The sequence below is a fragment of the Hesperophylax consimilis genome, chromosome 27 (assembly GCF_061612785.1).
Source record: "Hesperophylax consimilis isolate HC1 chromosome 27, BYU_Hcon_1.0, whole genome shotgun sequence".
Lineage (NCBI taxonomy): Eukaryota > Metazoa > Arthropoda > Insecta > Trichoptera > Limnephilidae > Hesperophylax > Hesperophylax consimilis.
Genome location: NC_142862.1, coordinates 908,977 through 927,208, shown reverse-complemented (window position 1 = coordinate 927,208; position 18,232 = coordinate 908,977). Strand labels below are relative to the sequence as shown.

Below are 18,232 nucleotides of genomic sequence, written 5' to 3'. Positions count from 1 at the left end.
AGACATGCTAAATAAGTGGTGTTCACAAAACAATTTATATTTAAATGTAGAAAAATGCAAAATTTTGACCTTTTCCAGAAAAAAAACATCACAATTTTTTGGCTATTCAATAAATAAAACAAATTTAGAAAGAGTAAAGGAAATGCGAGATCTTGGCATAATAATGGATGAGAAACTAGACTTTACGGCCCACATTCAACAAACTGTGAATAAGGGTATGAAAACATTAGGTTTTATATTAAGAACAATTAAAAACTTTAAATCTTTACAAATCATAAAACTATTGTACATATCCCTTGTTAGAAGCCTGATAGAACATAACTCCATAGTTTGGTCACCCTTCTATAATGTACATATTCATAATGTTGAAAGAATTCAAAGAAAATTTCTACGCTTCGTCAATTTTAAACTTAACATCCCTTTAGAACACATAAATTACCAGTCATTATTGAATCATTTAAATATTCCGACATTAGAAAACAGAAGAAAAATAAACGACCTAACCTTTTTATTAAAATTATTGAACTCTAAATTCGATTGTTGTGAACTCCTGCATTTAATAAATCTACACATACCTACACGAACAACTAGGCAAATATCAACATTTTACATACATACATCTCATTCCAACTATAGTTTTCACTCTCCAATACAACGTTTACACAGTCTTGGTAACAAATACTTAAATAATATAAATGTATTTGACAATAATTTGAACTTGGCCAACTTTAAACGGAATATGTGCGAACTATTTTTACATACTTTGTAAATTATTGTTATCAACTAATTTTATACCTTCTTATTAACATTATCGTTGATTTGGAGGATTTTGGCAAATTTTATATTTTTTGTCGCACTTATTTGCACTCTATCCATACCTAATTTTTTAAACTCTTATATTTTATGTAACCTATATTTTGCTAAATCTGACATTTTTATATGTAATCTATATGTATTTTTTTTTTATATAAAATGTATAACTAAAAAAATAAAGATGTACATTATTATATGTAAAAGCCCTATGGGCGTTTAAATGAAATAAAATTAAAAAAAATATATATATATGGTAAAACAAATCTGGTGTTTCAATCCCTTTTGTCACCTTGTGGGAATTGCATATGTTCATCTCTAAATAGTATAAAACAAAGTCGCTATCCGCGTGTTTGTTTGTGCGCTTAGTTCTTCTAAACTACGCAACAGATTTTTATAGGGTTTTCACTATCATTTACAGAATTTCTTCCGGAAGCTTTATACATGCATAAAAAGTTAAAAGTAGAGAGAAGTCGATGTTCTGTAATCAAGTCGTAAATAATATAATCGGGCGCTTTCATTGCTAAGGCTGGCTAAACCTTATGAGATACATGAAAATGATGTACTACGGAATTGTATATCTTAAATAGGCCTACAGAAAAGTCCTAGATGGTGTATGTCTTATCTCCTAAGGATATCCCCTAGCAACGCCGGGTACCCGTCGGCTAGTAATGTTATAAATGTAACAGCAGCTGTCTAATATGTTTGAAGTTTGCAAATCAATGGATATATAATAGTACCCAGTAATACGTTTTTTTATTCGTTATTCGAAATGTTTTATTCGTTAGTTGTAGTATCCCCCATCCAAGCTAGTTATGAATAGGACAAAGATCTTCGAAATGTCTGTAATGATGAATTCCCCCGAAAATAGCAATTTTGTACCTACATAATATTTTGAATTATTTCGCATGATTCGCAGGATTTATTTTGTTGATATTAGTGATGAGCATAATCTGCATGTTTTACCCATTTTCAAATAATGATCGATTGAAATTCTTTCGAGTGCATTAGTTTCGAAACACCATTAAAACAGTAAAAGAGAGATGAAAACGACAAAAGACAGAGAAGATTCTAGAACGATGAGTCACGTAAAACCTTTCTCTGGGACTACTATAATGATCGGTTGGTGAGAAATATAATTCGATTAATTCATATAATATTTAACCATTTCAGTTTAATTCAGAAATGTTGCCCAAGAGACTGATTTAGGGTTGTTTTTTTTTTAGGCTGAAAAACTTCTAAGTAAGTCTAATGTCATGGTGTTTGAAAGATAAAGTACGAAAACAGTGTGCAATTAGTTGTGAATGATGAATACTTGGAGCAGGTGGACGAGTTTGTGTATATGGGAAGTTTTAAATGCAGGTAACTCCATTTCAATGGAGGACTGAACGCAGTTGGCGCCAACAAAAAAATGTCCAAAGAAGCGAAGTTAGCAGTCCACGATGGAGTTCTGGTACCTACCCTGATGTATGGAAGTGAGGCATGGAACTGGCAGATAAAGGATGAGAGTAGATTGAATGCTGTTGAAATGAGATCCCTGAGGCGTATGTGTGGTAAAACCATGTATGATCGTAAGAGGAATGTAGAGATCCGCAAAGAGTGCAAGGTTGATGTAAGTGTAATGAGTAAGATCAAGACAGGGACGCCTAGATGGTTTGGGCATGTAGAGCGAATGAGCGAAGAAAGGAGGATAAACGATGCAAGTGCGAATGGTAGCAGAAGTCGGGGACGCCCGAGGAAGACATGGCACGACAACAAAACAAAAAAATTCAAAAGAAGCGAAGCTAACAGTCTACATTGGAGTGCTGGTACCTACCCTGATACGCGAGGAAGGATGAAAGTATACTGAATGCTGTAGACATGAGATCTATGAGGCGTATGTGTGGTAAAATCATTTCTCGATCGTGTGAGAAATGTGGAGATCCGACGATGAAAGATGCAACGAAGAAAGGAGCGTAAGAATAATATATGACGCAAATGTGAACGGCGTGATGGTTAGTTAGTTAACTGTAAAGGGCATGACGATGTTTAAAATGAATAAATTATTAATTATTTTCTACGTACGTAATTCGTTCAACATTTGTTCTTATTTAATACCAGCGCAGGCCGCAGACCAGCGAGAAATTACGAGGTAGTCTGAATTCTCGACAATCAGTTCCAATTTTGAAAATTTTAGTTGAAATAATTTTCTGTTAAAAATATTATATTGTGGGTACTTTATCGCTTGTCTAAATTCTTTAAACTACCGCCACAATTTTAAAAATGAAACTTAAATTCAAAACAAACCCGAGTTCTAACCGAAATAATTTCGGTTATGTGTCTGTCTAATTATTAGTATTTTTGAAGATGTCCAAAATGACGTTTTGGTAATAATCGTTCGAATCATTGAGTTAGATTATAGTTTTACGTCCCAGTGGGAGATGTTCTGTCTTTTCGTTTTCAAACCCATGAGAATCAAGAGGATGAACGTCGATGGCGTCCGTACGAGCTCTCACTGGGATTAGTTTGATTCGTTTAAACTAGAATATCACTAGTCTCAATAGATTGTTTGATGCCCACACTGGCTCTCATTTATCTATGATTAATCGATTAATTAACATCAGTTCATCCGTATCAATACAATCATCAACACAATTCAGCCAGCACACAAATACACTCGTGTAAATAATAAGTAAGTTACGTATTGCATCTATCGTTCAGTCGCGACTGCAACGGTGTCGGTGTGACCCCTTGTGCATATGCTTATTGCGGGTTTGATTATCAGACAGATAAGCGAATTGCACGCCGCTTAGTGCTTACTGTTTTGCTCGGTTTAAATCTGCAGTGGAATGCAATCTTAACGGTGCAGTAGCGGTGCATTTTAACGGCCAAGTTATCGGAGAAAGTTTATTGATTTGTTATTTGTATCAGTTCGTTACTTTTGAAAGACAATCTAAATAGAGGTTGATCGAGTTTGAATGAGTTCGACCCTATGAAACTGAACATTTTGCCGGCAATAAACAAAAGGATATCTGTTGTATTATTCTATGGTTATTTATATGATCAAGGTAGACTTCAAGTAATACTTCGAGATTATTACTCTGATTAAACCGATTACAAGATTACGGATTAGTCTTAAGGCGAAGCTTAATGCCAAATCACTATTTTGATTAATCTTTATGACGAATTGGTGTACATTATGAATACCAAAAAATATACTTCAGATAAATTGAAGGTTTTCCTATCGCTTCGCTTGAGTAGAATACAAATAAAAAAATAAATTACTCAATAAAAAATATAAATGCAAACTAAAAAAAAAATTTTTTTTCAATAGAAATTTTTGAACGCAAAAAGGAAACAACTTTTAATAAATACAGTATTATACCTAAGATTATCTGTAACAGTTTGACTTGATTAACTTTTTGGCTTTCTTATAAAATTATTTAGAAAATAAATAAAAAACAGTTTTTTGCTTGAAATGGAACGTTTCTAGACTCCGTTTGTCAAGCGATTGTAATGCCTATTACCTACGATACAAGGTATACCAAGAATATACACATTTTTGGCATGTAATGCCAAAATGCTATAATGCATATAATCCCCTCAAGTCGTAAAAATCAACGATGTACTTAGTCAACAAAAAACAAGTCACTTCGGCATACCTGAAGGTACAGTCCTGGGACCGTTATTGTTTATCATTTATGTAAATGACATATTCAATCAAAGATTAAATGGAAAAATAATATCTTATGCTGATGACACTGTCATAATAATTGAAGGTACTGATTGGAATAATGTTAATAACTTAGCAAATACTGACATTAATATACTGAAAAATTGGTTCGATAAAAACCTCCTCTCATTAAATACTGAAAAAACAAAATGTATCCCATTCTCTATCAACAAATTTAAATCAATACAAGAATTAAAAATTATAATACATCAACTTAAATGTAACAGAAATAATTGCAATCAAGAATGTGCTATACTTAGTCTAACTTCTGAAATTAAATATCTTGGTATATATATAGATCAACATTTTAAATGGAAAAAACAAATTTGTGAACTTGTCAAAAGAATTAGAAAATGTATTTATATATGGAATGTTTGTCTTTCTTTTAAAAAAAAAAAAAAAAAAAAAGAATTATAAGACTTTTCTAGTCTAAGAAATATTCTTAGACTAGAAAACCTAAAAAGAGTGTACTATGCAATTGTACAATCTATATTACAATATGGTATTATTGGCTGGGGAGGAATTTATAACAATATATTAAATCCACTTAAAATAGTTCAAAGATTGATAATTAAAGTAATATTGAAAAAACCATCCAAATTTTCTACTGAGATTCTCTTTTCAATATTAAATGTACCCACAATAGACAATATACAATATGTATATGTATATAAAAAATATTCAATTCTACAAATTTATAAAGAAATACAGTTAAATAACTTACAATTCAATTCATCGGCAAGATATCAAAAAACTATCAAAATCCCAAAACTTAATACAAAGCACACACAAAATACCTATCTCTATCTAGGTATAACATATTTTAACATCCTTCCATTATATCTAAAAAATATTGAAGATATTCAGGAATTTAAAATAAAATTAAAAAATTACCTAAAACTACTATAAAAGTCGATATCTTACTATTATTATTATTTCATTCAAATCTTGAAACTGAATTATTGATAAATCTTGCCTATTTCTTACTTATCCCTTTGGTTTTGCAAATACAATAGTATTTACTTACTTACATGATTCCATATAATTGAGCTAGGATTCACTCACCAAACACAAGAGCCTCGTCTCTTTATGGTGAGGAAAAGCTATTATTATTTACCTTTATAACACTGTATAACATGTATAAATTGTATATTTATTGTAAAAAACATACAAATATTAAATAAAATAAAATAAAAAATGTAGCTTCCTCTTAACTTTCCAAGAGCTGGGATGTGTGAGAGGGATCTACCTACTACATTCGTATTTATAGCTGTGTCACCTATCTGTCTCGCTCTGTACTGACAGAGTTAACTACACTGCTAAATAATCCTAATTTTTTATTCTCTGAACTAGCTGTGCCCCGCCACGCGTTGCCGTGGCTCAGTCAGCCTGTGCAGATAGAGAAACAAAAGCACGTTTTGCTTTTTTAACATGTTTTTACCATGTCACAGGTGACATCTATATATTATCTTAACATATAAAAATCACGTGTCACTGTGTTCGTGCTAGCTGATCTCCGAAACTGCACAACCGATTTCAATGAAATTTTGTGAATCTGTATAGTTGGTTCCAGCTTGAAATAAAGGATAGATTAGAATTCTCAACCAAAAATACATACCACGATTTTTAACTTCCCTACATAGAAGGCGGTCTGTGGCAGGACAAAGTCTTATATTATAACTAGATGACGTGTACCCGGCGTTGTTCGGGGTGATGAATTATTTGGAGTCAAATTTTGAGGTTGTGAATTCTACAATAAACATAGACTTCTCTCTATTTTCTATAAATATAATATGCATGTATTAAATAATAAACCTTCCGGAAGAAATTTTCTAAATGATAGGGAAAACCCTATCAAAATCCGTTGCGTAGTTTCGAAGAACTAAGCGAACAAACAGACAAACGAGGATATCGACTTTATTTAATATTATTTAGAGGAATGCATTCCAAATAGTTGAATTAAATTCTAACTGGTTTCTAATCTATATATGAAATTTCAGCCTGCGTATGTTTGTGATCGCAAATTTCGAAAAGTAGTCGACCGATATCGCTAAAATTTTAAAAGTTTGTTGTTATTAGTGCCAGGAGTGTTTAGAGATATTTAAATTGTAGAAGAAGTCGGGGACGCCCGAAGAATATTTAACATTTGTATCTCTGCACCATAATGAGATACTGACTCGATGTAATGTAGTTTTTTAACAGTAACATTGTGATATACAGACAGTAGTGAATGGTGGAAGAAGTCAGTGGCGCCCGAAGAATATTTAACATTTGTATCTCTGCACCATAATGAGATACTGACTCGATGTAATGTAGTTTTTTAACAGTAACATTGTGATATACAGACAGTAGTGAATGGTGGAAGAAGTCAGTGGCGCCCGAAGAATATTTAACATTTGTATCTCTGCACCATAATGAGATACTGACTCGATGTAATGTAGTTTTTTAACAGTAACATTGTGATATACAGACAGTAGTGAATGGTGGAAGAAGTCAGTGGCGCCCGAAGAATATTTAACATTTGTATCTCTGCACCATAATGAGATACTGACTCGATGTAATGTAGTTTTTTAACAGTAACATTGTGATATACAGACAGTAGTGAATGGTGGAAGAAGTCAGTGGCGCCCGAAGAATATTTAACATTTGTATCTCTGCACCATAATGAGATACTGACTCGATGTAATGTAGTTTTTTAACAGTAACATTGTGATATACAGACAGTAGTGAATGGTGGAACAAGTCAGTGGCGCCCAAGAAAGACATTAGCAATAGCGAAGCATCGCGGGGTATCCACTAGAACAGGGCTTCCCAAACTTTTTTCAACTGTGACGCCCTTGGGAAGTTGCCATATTTGAAAATGTGTGAAAATGGCGGCCTTTACGCCACGCAGGGCAACGTTGGTGCCAGTCGTCTTAGCAGCCAGTGGCGTTTTAAATGTCACAATGACGTTGTAGCCAGTTGGAACCGTTTCGGAAAGTTCGATTTAACAAAGATTTTAAAATCAATAATTATGATTGAAAATATTCAAATTACACATTTTTAGTACAATGATCAGAATCTGAAAAATAAACTTTAAATCTTCCACACATTTTGAACGGTATTCATGGTTTGTGAAAATAACCTATTACATAGTTAGCACGCAGTGGGCAGGAGATCCCTCAAGAACAACAGGTATTACCTGCCTGATAACTAACTTGTATATGTTATTTTCGATTAATCTTTATAACGCATTGGTTTAACATTATGAATAGCAAAAAATATGCTTTAGATAAATTGAAGGTTTTCCTATCGTTTCCCTTGAGTAGAATACAAATAAAAAATTTAATTACTCAATAAAAATATAAATGTAAATCAATAAAAAGTATATCTTTTTATTAGAAATAATTAAAAGAAACAACTTTAAAAAATACAATATTATTGCTAAGATTATCTGTAACAGTTTCCCTTTATTAACTTTTTTGCTTTCTTTTAAAATTGTTTACAAAATAAATAAAAAACCACTTTTGTGCTTGAAATCGAGGGTTTATAGATTGTCTAGCTCTGTTTGTAAATTTATTTTTTTCTTCCTATTTTTTTAAATTCCTATTACCTGACGATATAAGACATACCAAGAATAAACACATTTTCTCTTAAACGTAAAATCGCTTTCCATACCTGTGAGTAGTGCCTGTAATGTGCACCCGGGAATACTCCCCGAACTAATTAATTTAATTTATTTATTTCATTAAGAAATTTATTCTGAAATAGGTTGTCTTTTTTGATGAAAATGTAGATTCAATTAGAGGTAATGACGACAGTAAAATTAGTTGTTCGATATCTCCAAAAATTACGAAGTTTTGTGCCTTCAAAGTGAACTTGGGTAATGCGTATATTATCGTGTCTCGTGACGTCACAAGAGACGCAATTCTGTATAGTAAATAACTCGAATGGCAGTGTATTTATTTATTCGGTATTTTCCAAAAATTCAAAAAGTTCTACCCTCAGCATTAATAAACATAATTAAAATTTGTTGTAGGAGAGAAGCTCATTAGGATTTCACCATTCAAATTAATATTTCCCTAAAATTAACCATTTAAATTAAAATTCCCCTAAAATAAATTCCTTGGAATTTACCCATCACTACCTCTAGGGGACTTCTGGGGTTCATAATATTGATCAAAAGTATTTAGAGAGATGCATCCCAAATGGTTGAGTTAAATTCTAACTGGTTTCTAATATTAATATATGAAATTTCAGCCTGCGTGTGTTTGTGCTGGCAAATCTCGAAAAGTAGTCGACCGATATCGCTAAAAAAATCAAAGTTTTTTGTTATTAGTGCCAGGAGTGTTTAGAGATATTTATATGGTAGAAAAAGTCGGGTATAATAAGATAACTATTCATGCAAAGCTAAAATTAAACCCACGTTGTGAGAAGTGGTACCCAAGACAATATTAAGATATCAAGTTGGAGACTTTGAACGCAGGATAATTTGCTAGAAAATGAATCGTGAACTTGAGCATCTAATCGATTATAGAGCTGTCGTAAGATTCTGAATGTCTCAGACTGCGATGGGATAGCCACGTGTGTCCCAGTGGAAGCGATCCAGAGACATACCGAGGAAGAAGTGAACAAGATTTGGAGACGAATGGTCATTCCCAAGGATTGGAAAAGAATAGACGGGAGATCGTCAGCGTTTGAAATTACTCGTGGAACAGGCTAAATCCTAACATGTAATGTAACTCCATGATGACGATGATGACTACTTCTATTGACGTGCTATCTATAATAAAATGAAAAAAGTGGTTTACGTCTTTTGTGTAACTATATTTTGACTACATTCCTGGGCGTCAGTTCTTAAAGTCTAAAATAACCTGTCTACAGTAAAGTTGTTGTCGCCTCCCATGTCTCTTGGCCATTATGCAATTACTTCCTTTGGTCATAAAACGTACTTTTATCATAACCATTAGTCGCGTAATGCCCTCTTTCCGGCATTGAAAATAGCCTCCCACATACCATTATCACCACACACATTTTGTGCTCACCCATTATTAGATACATTATTTTCAAACATTAGGCTGTGTTCCTCTTATCGGTATATTCTCATTACCTCATTAGAGATCTTACTGGAATGCTTTTTATCGCAGTCAATCTTGGGAGTCCCTTTGTAGGACCTTTAGGAGATCTACAGGGCAGAGTTTAGGTTGAATAAGCACTTTACAATATACATTTTTTGATATTTTTGGTCTTTATTGCCAACTCCCTCCGTTGTATTTATTACAACTGGCAACCTTTGGTTATTACAGCCGTATTAAAACATCAGTGACCCCAATGTAGTTCCTTGTGGAATTCCAGATATTGATTTATACGCGTAACAATTCATTAATTTGATTTGATCGGTCTTTATCGCCAATGCCTAATGCTACCCCCACAGTATCCTCCCTTGGATTACCTATATACCTGACCCCACTGAGAGATAGCCTGCAGTTTCACTGCCTAGTAAAATATGGTCCTCCATCAATAAAATAAGGTACTCCCACAGCCGTTGTGACCTCACGATGTATGAACTGGCACGAACTGGCGGAATTGATAAGGTCCACAGGACTTGGAGCTCTAGACTCGCAGGAAAAGATCACACACCATCCCTTTGTTGACATCTCTTTCAGCTTCTTCTCTATCTGTATCATTATTTTTATAACAAGTGGTTAACCCTTTTTGTTGCAGTCTCCCTGCGCGATGGCGTACACGCGGCCGGCGACGCTGGACGGATTCGCGCCCCTGCTGGCGCGGCCCGACCCGCGCGCGCGCCAGCTGCTCGGAGACGACTTGCTCGCCTTCCTGGCCAACCCGGCCAACGGGCTGCTGTGCGAGGACCTCGGACAGTTCGTGGACGGCCTGCTGCCCTGGATCAACGGCGGCAACTTCAAGGTCGGTCCATGCATATTTTCATACTCGCATTACCGCTCCAGTACAAACCCTTTCTTTCTTTTAACATCCAACAGGCGAGCTTCAACGCTCGACCGGAGACCTTTTACGCGCGGGTTCTTATTGCAATACTATTCTGTATTATTCATCATCATTCCCGGAATGGTTTCAATATAAAATGTAATCATTTCGCGAATTGAGTAGGCAGTCAGCACTGACAAACAATCTTATAAAATGATATAATTATTCTGTACAGGGCACACGGCAACTAGTTTTACAGGGTGTTTGTTTATATTTATTTATCGGCATGTTACATACGACAGCTGTGCTGTCCGTAATAGTAAATAATTAACATCGCGTTCCTCGTTCCTCATCTCATCTTCTTCCCCTCGTTCTATTCTGGTGGGAGGACTAATCGCTTCGATAAGAAAAGCAACACGCGCTATTTTTTTCTTTATCTGCACAGACAGACTGGGCCACAGCTACGCGTGGCGGGGTACAGCTAGTCTTAAATATAAATAACTTACATCATCCGTAGGGATCCCTCTAGAAACATTAGAGATTTTAGTAATCCGTTCATCAGAAATAATTAAAATGCGAGCGTCGAGCAAACCCTCGTTTTTAGAGTTTTATGTCGCCTTAAATGACATTTTTGTGAAAACTGAATTCGAACTCCTAATTTACCTATTTCGTCATGCTTTCTTTATAGCTAAATAAAGTACTAGTCACTAAATGCATTATGCGTACTTAAATATATTTAACTAAATCAGAACAGGCTGCTCTGATGATTTTTTTAATCCAAATAACAATGTTGTAGAAATGAATACCATTTTTTTTATTTATTCAGTGACATAGTGTTATTACTATTATTTGGTATGTTTAGACCATCAAGCCTAGGCACATGCCCGCGTTTTGGTGGTTATATACAGAACATAAAAATAATAAATCAAGTAGGTATGAAATATAGAAGAAATTAAAATAAGTATAAAAAGTATATAATTTAAAAGAAAATAAGGGGTATAGAGTTTAAGAGAATATATGTAGTATACAATAAAAAAATATATATATTCAATCAAAGAAATAACTGTTGATAATTTATGTGTGGGTATTACATCAAAATATTGAAACATAAAGAAATAAAAAAATATATATGTATAAGAAGTTATTCAAATTATATATATGTGTACAATCAAAGTGAGTATGTATTACTAGGGTGCATATTACATATGTAAATATTTAACCTAGTTTTTGTTTCATCACTTTTCTTAACTTTATAGCACTTTTTATAGGTGTGTTGAATTGTCATTTTGAGGAGTTATCATGAAACCGTGTAACTAGGTAAGCAAATGTAAAAATATGGTAAACTGTTGATGAGTATGTGCGAGTTACAGTGACATATAGATACATAATTCTTCATCATTTTTTGCATTTGCATTGTTAATACAAAATCACTAAAAATATTTTAAAGACTTTTGATAGTTTATGTTGTTTGTTTTTGGGGTGTTATGCCGTGTTGCGCTAACTCCTTCTTTAAAGAAGGCTAAAGAAGGAGTTAGCGCAACACGGCATAACACCCCAAAAACAAACAACATAAATGCTTTTGGCCGTGAGAATCTAAAAACTTACTTTTGATAGTTGGATAATGTTAAATAATCCTACAACTAATAATAATAAAGTACACGCATACAGAGTGGAAGGTACAATCAGTATAGCCTTTGTGTAAGGCCAACATTCAGAATCGAAACGTTGCTTGAAATGTTGCTTAGTGACTAGATCTGAATATCAAGTCACTTCCCAGCCTCACAAATATATATAAACGAACATATCCCAATTGGGGATGCCATAGTCTCACTGGTTCCAGATGGTTGTGAGCAAGCAGTCTGCGGTGAGTTTTTGCGAGACATATTACCAATCGTTGTTACAATATCATGATGTTTGCGAAAATTAACTAAGTGAAGTTTTTATTTAGTTTGAATGAAAGAAGAAATAAATTTCCACACAAAAGCAGTGGCAGTACATGAATAAAAGTGCATTTTAAATTCGATCTTGCTATTATTTTAGCTTGGTTAATTGAATGGTAGCTGAAACTTTAAAATCGATTATTTCAAAATCAACATTTTTTCATTTAATGACTTATAGCAGCGAATCTACGAAAATAGGAATTTCCCTGTTAAAATAGGACATCCTGTATCAAAATATATAATATTGCAGATGTGTTGCAGGTTTAAGTTGGTTGGTAACTGTTATGACTAAGATCGCGCCAGACTAGTCTACCTGAGGCCGGACTCCTTATAGGGTTAGGCGGAGCGAGGTGTTGCCGACTTCTCTTGTCGGGATGACGAACTCAATGTACGAAGATTCAATGTACATCGTCAATATTACGCTAAAATACGAAATGAAAGCATTGCGTTATGTTCGAACAATTCGAGGGCTTAAAGTCAAACAACGGTAAGATGTTACAGTGGGTTGCCATATTAATAGGGACAGTTCTAATATTTCCTGATTTTTATGTTTACGTTGTCTCTACTTCTAAATAACTTGGATATGATGGCCATTCCTTCGTTATTTTTGTTGCTGGTATCGCCACTGATACTTTTAAGAAGTGGCAACACTCGCAAAGTGCCACATCCCTCGAAAATTTAAGGTTTTTTGCATGTGGTAAGCATTTTTGTGAAAATTCGTGATTGAAGTTCTGGTAAATAAATATACATAATAATTATATTTAAGAGTTTTAACAGTTTAGCTGTACAAAATTGTAAGTAATTATTAATTATCTATTAATCTTGTAATTTTTTTTTTTCATATCTTATTTCAGTGAATAGTTTTTCCATATTGAGTCCAATGTTCTGTTTTTTCAGTATGGCTTGGTCTTCAGACACGTCCCAAAGAAAATGTGTGGAAGTGAAGTCACTATTGTTAAACACTCAACATTTCCAAAGGGAAATAGCAACCATTACAGGCATTTTAAAGTCTGTGGTTAACAGGATAAATTAGAAAATCAATCAAAACCTGCCCCTCGAATTGAATCACAATGGGAAATGTGGCAGAAAACGAATCACTACACCTCGTACTGACCGCAAAATCAAAGACGTCTGTCTCCAAAACCGCAAAAAGAGTGTGGCTCGTCTGACCTTGATGATCAACAAAGATGATATCGAAGTCTCCCAAAGGAGAGTCCAGAGGAGATTGGCTGAGGAGAACCTCATTGGTCATCGGCCAGCTAAAAAACCTCGCCTCACAGTAGATATGAGGAAAAAACTACTGGAATGGGCCAACGCACACCAAAACATGACTATAGAGAACTGGAATATGGTAATTAACAATTTTGTGGTTATCAAACTTAAAAAAAATTCCATTAGTTTGATTATGGCCTTTTTTTAGGTGTGCTTCTCTGACGAGTCCATATTCCAAATTTTGTTGGATAAATCATCGTTCGTCCGACGACGCCCAGGAGAGAAATTTCATCCGGACTGCCTTGTAGAGACGATCAAACACCCTACCAGTATCATGGTGTGGTCAGTCATCTCTTCCAAAGGGATGGGGCGCCTCCACATCGTGCAAGGGACTATGAGGCAGGATCAGTATAGACAAATACTGGAAAATCGATTACTGCCTCAAGTCGGAGAATGGTTCCCTGGTGGCCAGGAATACGTTTATATGCACAACTCCGCACCCTGTCATAAAGTCAGGACTGTCACTGCACTCCTGGCTGAAAAAAAATGTGCCGGTTTTACCTTTGCCGGGGAATTCCCCTAACATGAACCCTATTGAAATCCTGTAAGAGCTCACCAAGAGGGAGATTGCCAAGGATGTGGTCAAAACGAAGCAGCAGCTCATCGAAACCCTCATCCGGGTGTGGCATCATTCTCCTGAACTAAAGATTACTGCAAAATTGTGCATTGAGAGTATACCCCGGCGTGTACAAGCTGTTATTGCGGCCAAAGGCGAAATTACGAAATATCAACTTTTTGTTCGATAATGTTAAAAAATAATAAAAAAAATAAAATAATCGCAGATTAAGGACAAATACGGTGTATATAATTTTCAAAATTCAATGTCCTTGTTAATAAATAATAATAACCGCACCTAAAATTATAAACATCTTTGTTTTATGAACACAAAGTATGAAAAACACATTTTCCATAAGTGTCCCTATTAATATGGCAACCCACTGTAGTTAGATAGCTACATACCTCCTATGTCGAGGTAACATGAGAGTAAATTTCAATATTCACTTGAAGTTTTACTTTTGTAGATAACGTTGTTTTAATTTATACCCTCTAAATGTGTTTTTGTAGATACTGTTGTTTTAATTTAAACCCTCCGACGTCTATTTGTAGATAACGTTATTTGAATTTAAACGAATTATTTATAAGTTTTTTTTGTACATATAGTTGAAGGAATTTTGGTATGGTTTTTTGTAGATAACGTTGTTTGACTTAAGGCTTTCGAATTATTCGCACGTCTTTCTTTAAATAACGTTGTTTGAAGTTGCCCTCAAATTATCGGTATGTCTTTTTGTAGATAATATTATTTGACTAAGCCCTCCTCGAATTATTGATATTATTTTGTAGAAACCTGAAGTTGTTTGACTTATTGGCAGGTTTTTTGTAGATAAAAGTTGTTTTGACTTGCAATTTCCGGAAGCAATGGTTGTTCACCTTTTGAGACAAAGTGTTAATTCAAATTAACTGATCCGAGTGAGGATATCATTATCTCAACTACAAAAAAATATATGTAATAAAATATTTATTATTATGTGTTTATATTATTTCCATGTGAAGATAATGTTCATTCAGTTCTCAAAGTTTTATGATGGCTTTTCTACATAATTTTATAAAGAAACTCGCTCGATAAACTGTAAACTATAACAACTACAGGTAACCGTTTTATACATTAGAATTCAGTATCTATGAAAGGTGGTAGTACCTTTTATGGAGTTTCTTACGTAGTAACAATAATAATTGAACCTCATTATGTACACTTGTTGACGACTACTACACCTCTATACTATCGATCGGCATAATGTATTCCTTATATGCAGCAGTTAGGTAAACCCTGCGTCTCACTTATAGGCATGATCATGATCAGGATGTGATGCAAGATTGTTAGTATCAAAAAAATGTTACAAAAGATATCAAGTATGTATTGTGAGGCGAAAATTGTTTCTATTGCGATGACGGTTGATGAACGTCCCATCTCTACGGTGTGTGAGACAGTCATCTGAGACTCTTTCCCTTCCCATGTTAATTTTGAATTTAACGACTGTCTGGTAGCAAAGAACGTTCCTTTGTGAAGTTATACAGAGTTTTATTGTTGATGTCAAAATATGTTTAGAAACGTATTGTAAATGCATAGATTCATGGTATGAACTTCACACGACAGGCAAAGACAAGCAAACGTCACCAAAATAAATGAAAATGCCCATGAAAACAAATGGCGACTGGAAGTAAACAATTCAATATCAATGAATCTTACACCGGTTGAACCGAGCAACCGATCAGTTGAAATTTGACTAAGACGCAAGTTTTAGTGTCACCAACATTTAAGAAATCTCTATGGTTTCGCTAAGCGTAAACTTTTAGCATCTCGTCACTAATATTATTGTATTGAACCAAAGTGCAAAAATAAATCTATGACCGCACCTGATAAGCAATTTGCTGGTGTTTAAAAACCTGCATTACTACGGAAGAAAAACACTGTAGACCATAGATATATTATTCACGTAGACTGGTTGTGATGTCAGAATCAGCAGATTCTGACGTAACAACCAAATGGTGTGTTTTACTATGATGGTGTTTTGTACGTTTTTAAATGACGATTTATGAATTCTAATAATATAATAAAGCATATATATTCGGAATTAGCGTCAATTTTCTCTTTTTGCATAAAAAAAGGTTAGCAAAATGGATTACTACTACAAAACTACAAAATGGACTACTAAATCTTCAGTTAAGACAGTTTTTCGCTCAGTTTTGATTGGAGAAAGCCTCCTCGGGAGTATTCTCTCTTGTTACGAGATTTACTTGCCCGTCATACATTGTCAGGCGTTTTCATCACCACCTATCAAAAGAGATTAGAGACGCAGAGACAATGGCGATTACTTGGTGTTAACTAAATTAAAGTGGGTGGATCAAATATTTTAATTGAATGTTTATTATTGTAACTTCATTCGCTGTAAGATTTTTTCATGAACCGATCGACAAGGCATTGCAAAAAAAAATCAAGATACCACGTGTTATTATGAATTAAAGTTAAATGAATTTAATTACGCCACTTTATTAGATACGAAATCTACCCTTTTGTCAATATTGTTAAATCAAATATGATGTAAAAATAAAATCGGCAGAAGATAATAAAATCCCAAATCGGCAGAAGAATTGATGAAGAGTGGAAGGGGTAGGAGTGGGGGAGATAATTCGGGAATTGCATGATCGTTAGAAGGGAAAAAATGATTAAATGGGAAAATATTCTAAAAAGGATTATTCCTGATTATTAATTAACCTTCTAATTGCTAATACTTTGGAATAATTAATAATCTGAGAATCCTTATCACTATAATATATGTAATATTTTAAACGCTGTATTAATGAATACATAATATTAGTTTTATTTGTATGTTAGGTTTCCCCCACTTATGTGCATTATATTTGCGCTGGTCGCAATGAAGTGGCAATTGCTTTATCGGGACGATCGCCTATACAGGGTGTATCGGCACTAACCCGATAAACTTTAACCAGCTATTCCTTAGCACATTTGGAGTAAAAAATGTTATGGGCACTTTGCTGTCCGGTAGCATTTTTTTTTTCAATTAAAAACAAAAAATAATAAAATTTCCACACTACATCACTGTCATTGGCATTGCGTTTCGTGTTCAACAGCTGTTATAAGCAAGTATGTCAAAAAGCGTCTTCGCTCTTTCGCACACACTAAATAATAATAGTTAAAAATGAGACGAATGGTGCCGTGCCATTTCGTTATGATTGTAAGTGTGCGCCAATATAGGTACACACGTGCATTATTCAACGGAATTCGAATAAAATATTTGCCAGATGGGTTTTCAAACTGTGACAAAGGATAAAACAGTGGTGACATGTGGTGAAAATATGAATAATAATTTTTTTATTAAAAAAAAACGTTACCGGACAGCAAAGTGCACATAAGATTTTTTACTCCAAATGTGCTAAGGAATAGCTGGTTAAAGTTTGTCGGGCACGTGCCGATACACCCTGTATGTAAATAAACATATTTTCTCAGTATTTTCGCAATTTCATATTAAAATGTAATCATTGCATCTAAAATCAATTCTCCGTTCAAACATTCCATAATCAGATAAAATATCTTTTACAGCTGTAAATTTTATTTTACTTGGTTATTGTGCCAATCAGGGAAAGGGACTGCTCGGATTGCGGACTTCTGTAACTTCTAATAATATAAAAATATAAATATACAATAATCTTTTGCAGGTCAGATAAGATAAAGAAAGGTAAATAATTTCAACGTCAATTTAGCTTTGATTTCATTGTAGATAATTATTGCTTAACTGCACCAAATCAAATTTTTAGATACCCACAATGTAGCCCTTACTTTTTCTATAATTATTTTGATTGCTAGTATAAATTATCACGAGGGTGTGCCCACTTCAAAAGAGGACATTACATCGCAGAAGAATGTGTTCAATGTTCGTATATTAGAACACATTTCTTCAGATCAGGGTCGACCTGTGCAGGCGCAATAGGAGCAGTCCGGAGCTGAGAAGCCAAGGCCTATGATTCCTAACACCCAATTCAGCGCCATTGAGGTTTT

At 34.2% G+C, this 18,232-nt stretch overlaps 1 protein-coding gene across 8 annotated transcripts in view; it reads left to right on the top strand.

Annotated features, from left to right (window-relative positions):
* chb (CLIP-associating protein) overlaps positions 1-18,232 on the top strand; it is a 106,969-nt gene that overhangs the window by 10,862 nt on the left and 77,875 nt on the right. For all 8 annotated transcript variants that reach the window (XM_089648073.1, XM_089648079.1, XM_089648081.1 and 5 more), the window contains exon 3: positions 10,226-10,429. In XM_089648073.1, the coding sequence (XP_089504199.1) occupies positions 10,238-10,429 (192 nt within the window). In that variant the 5' untranslated portion in view covers positions 10,226-10,237. The remainder of the gene's footprint in view (positions 1-10,225; positions 10,430-18,232) is intronic.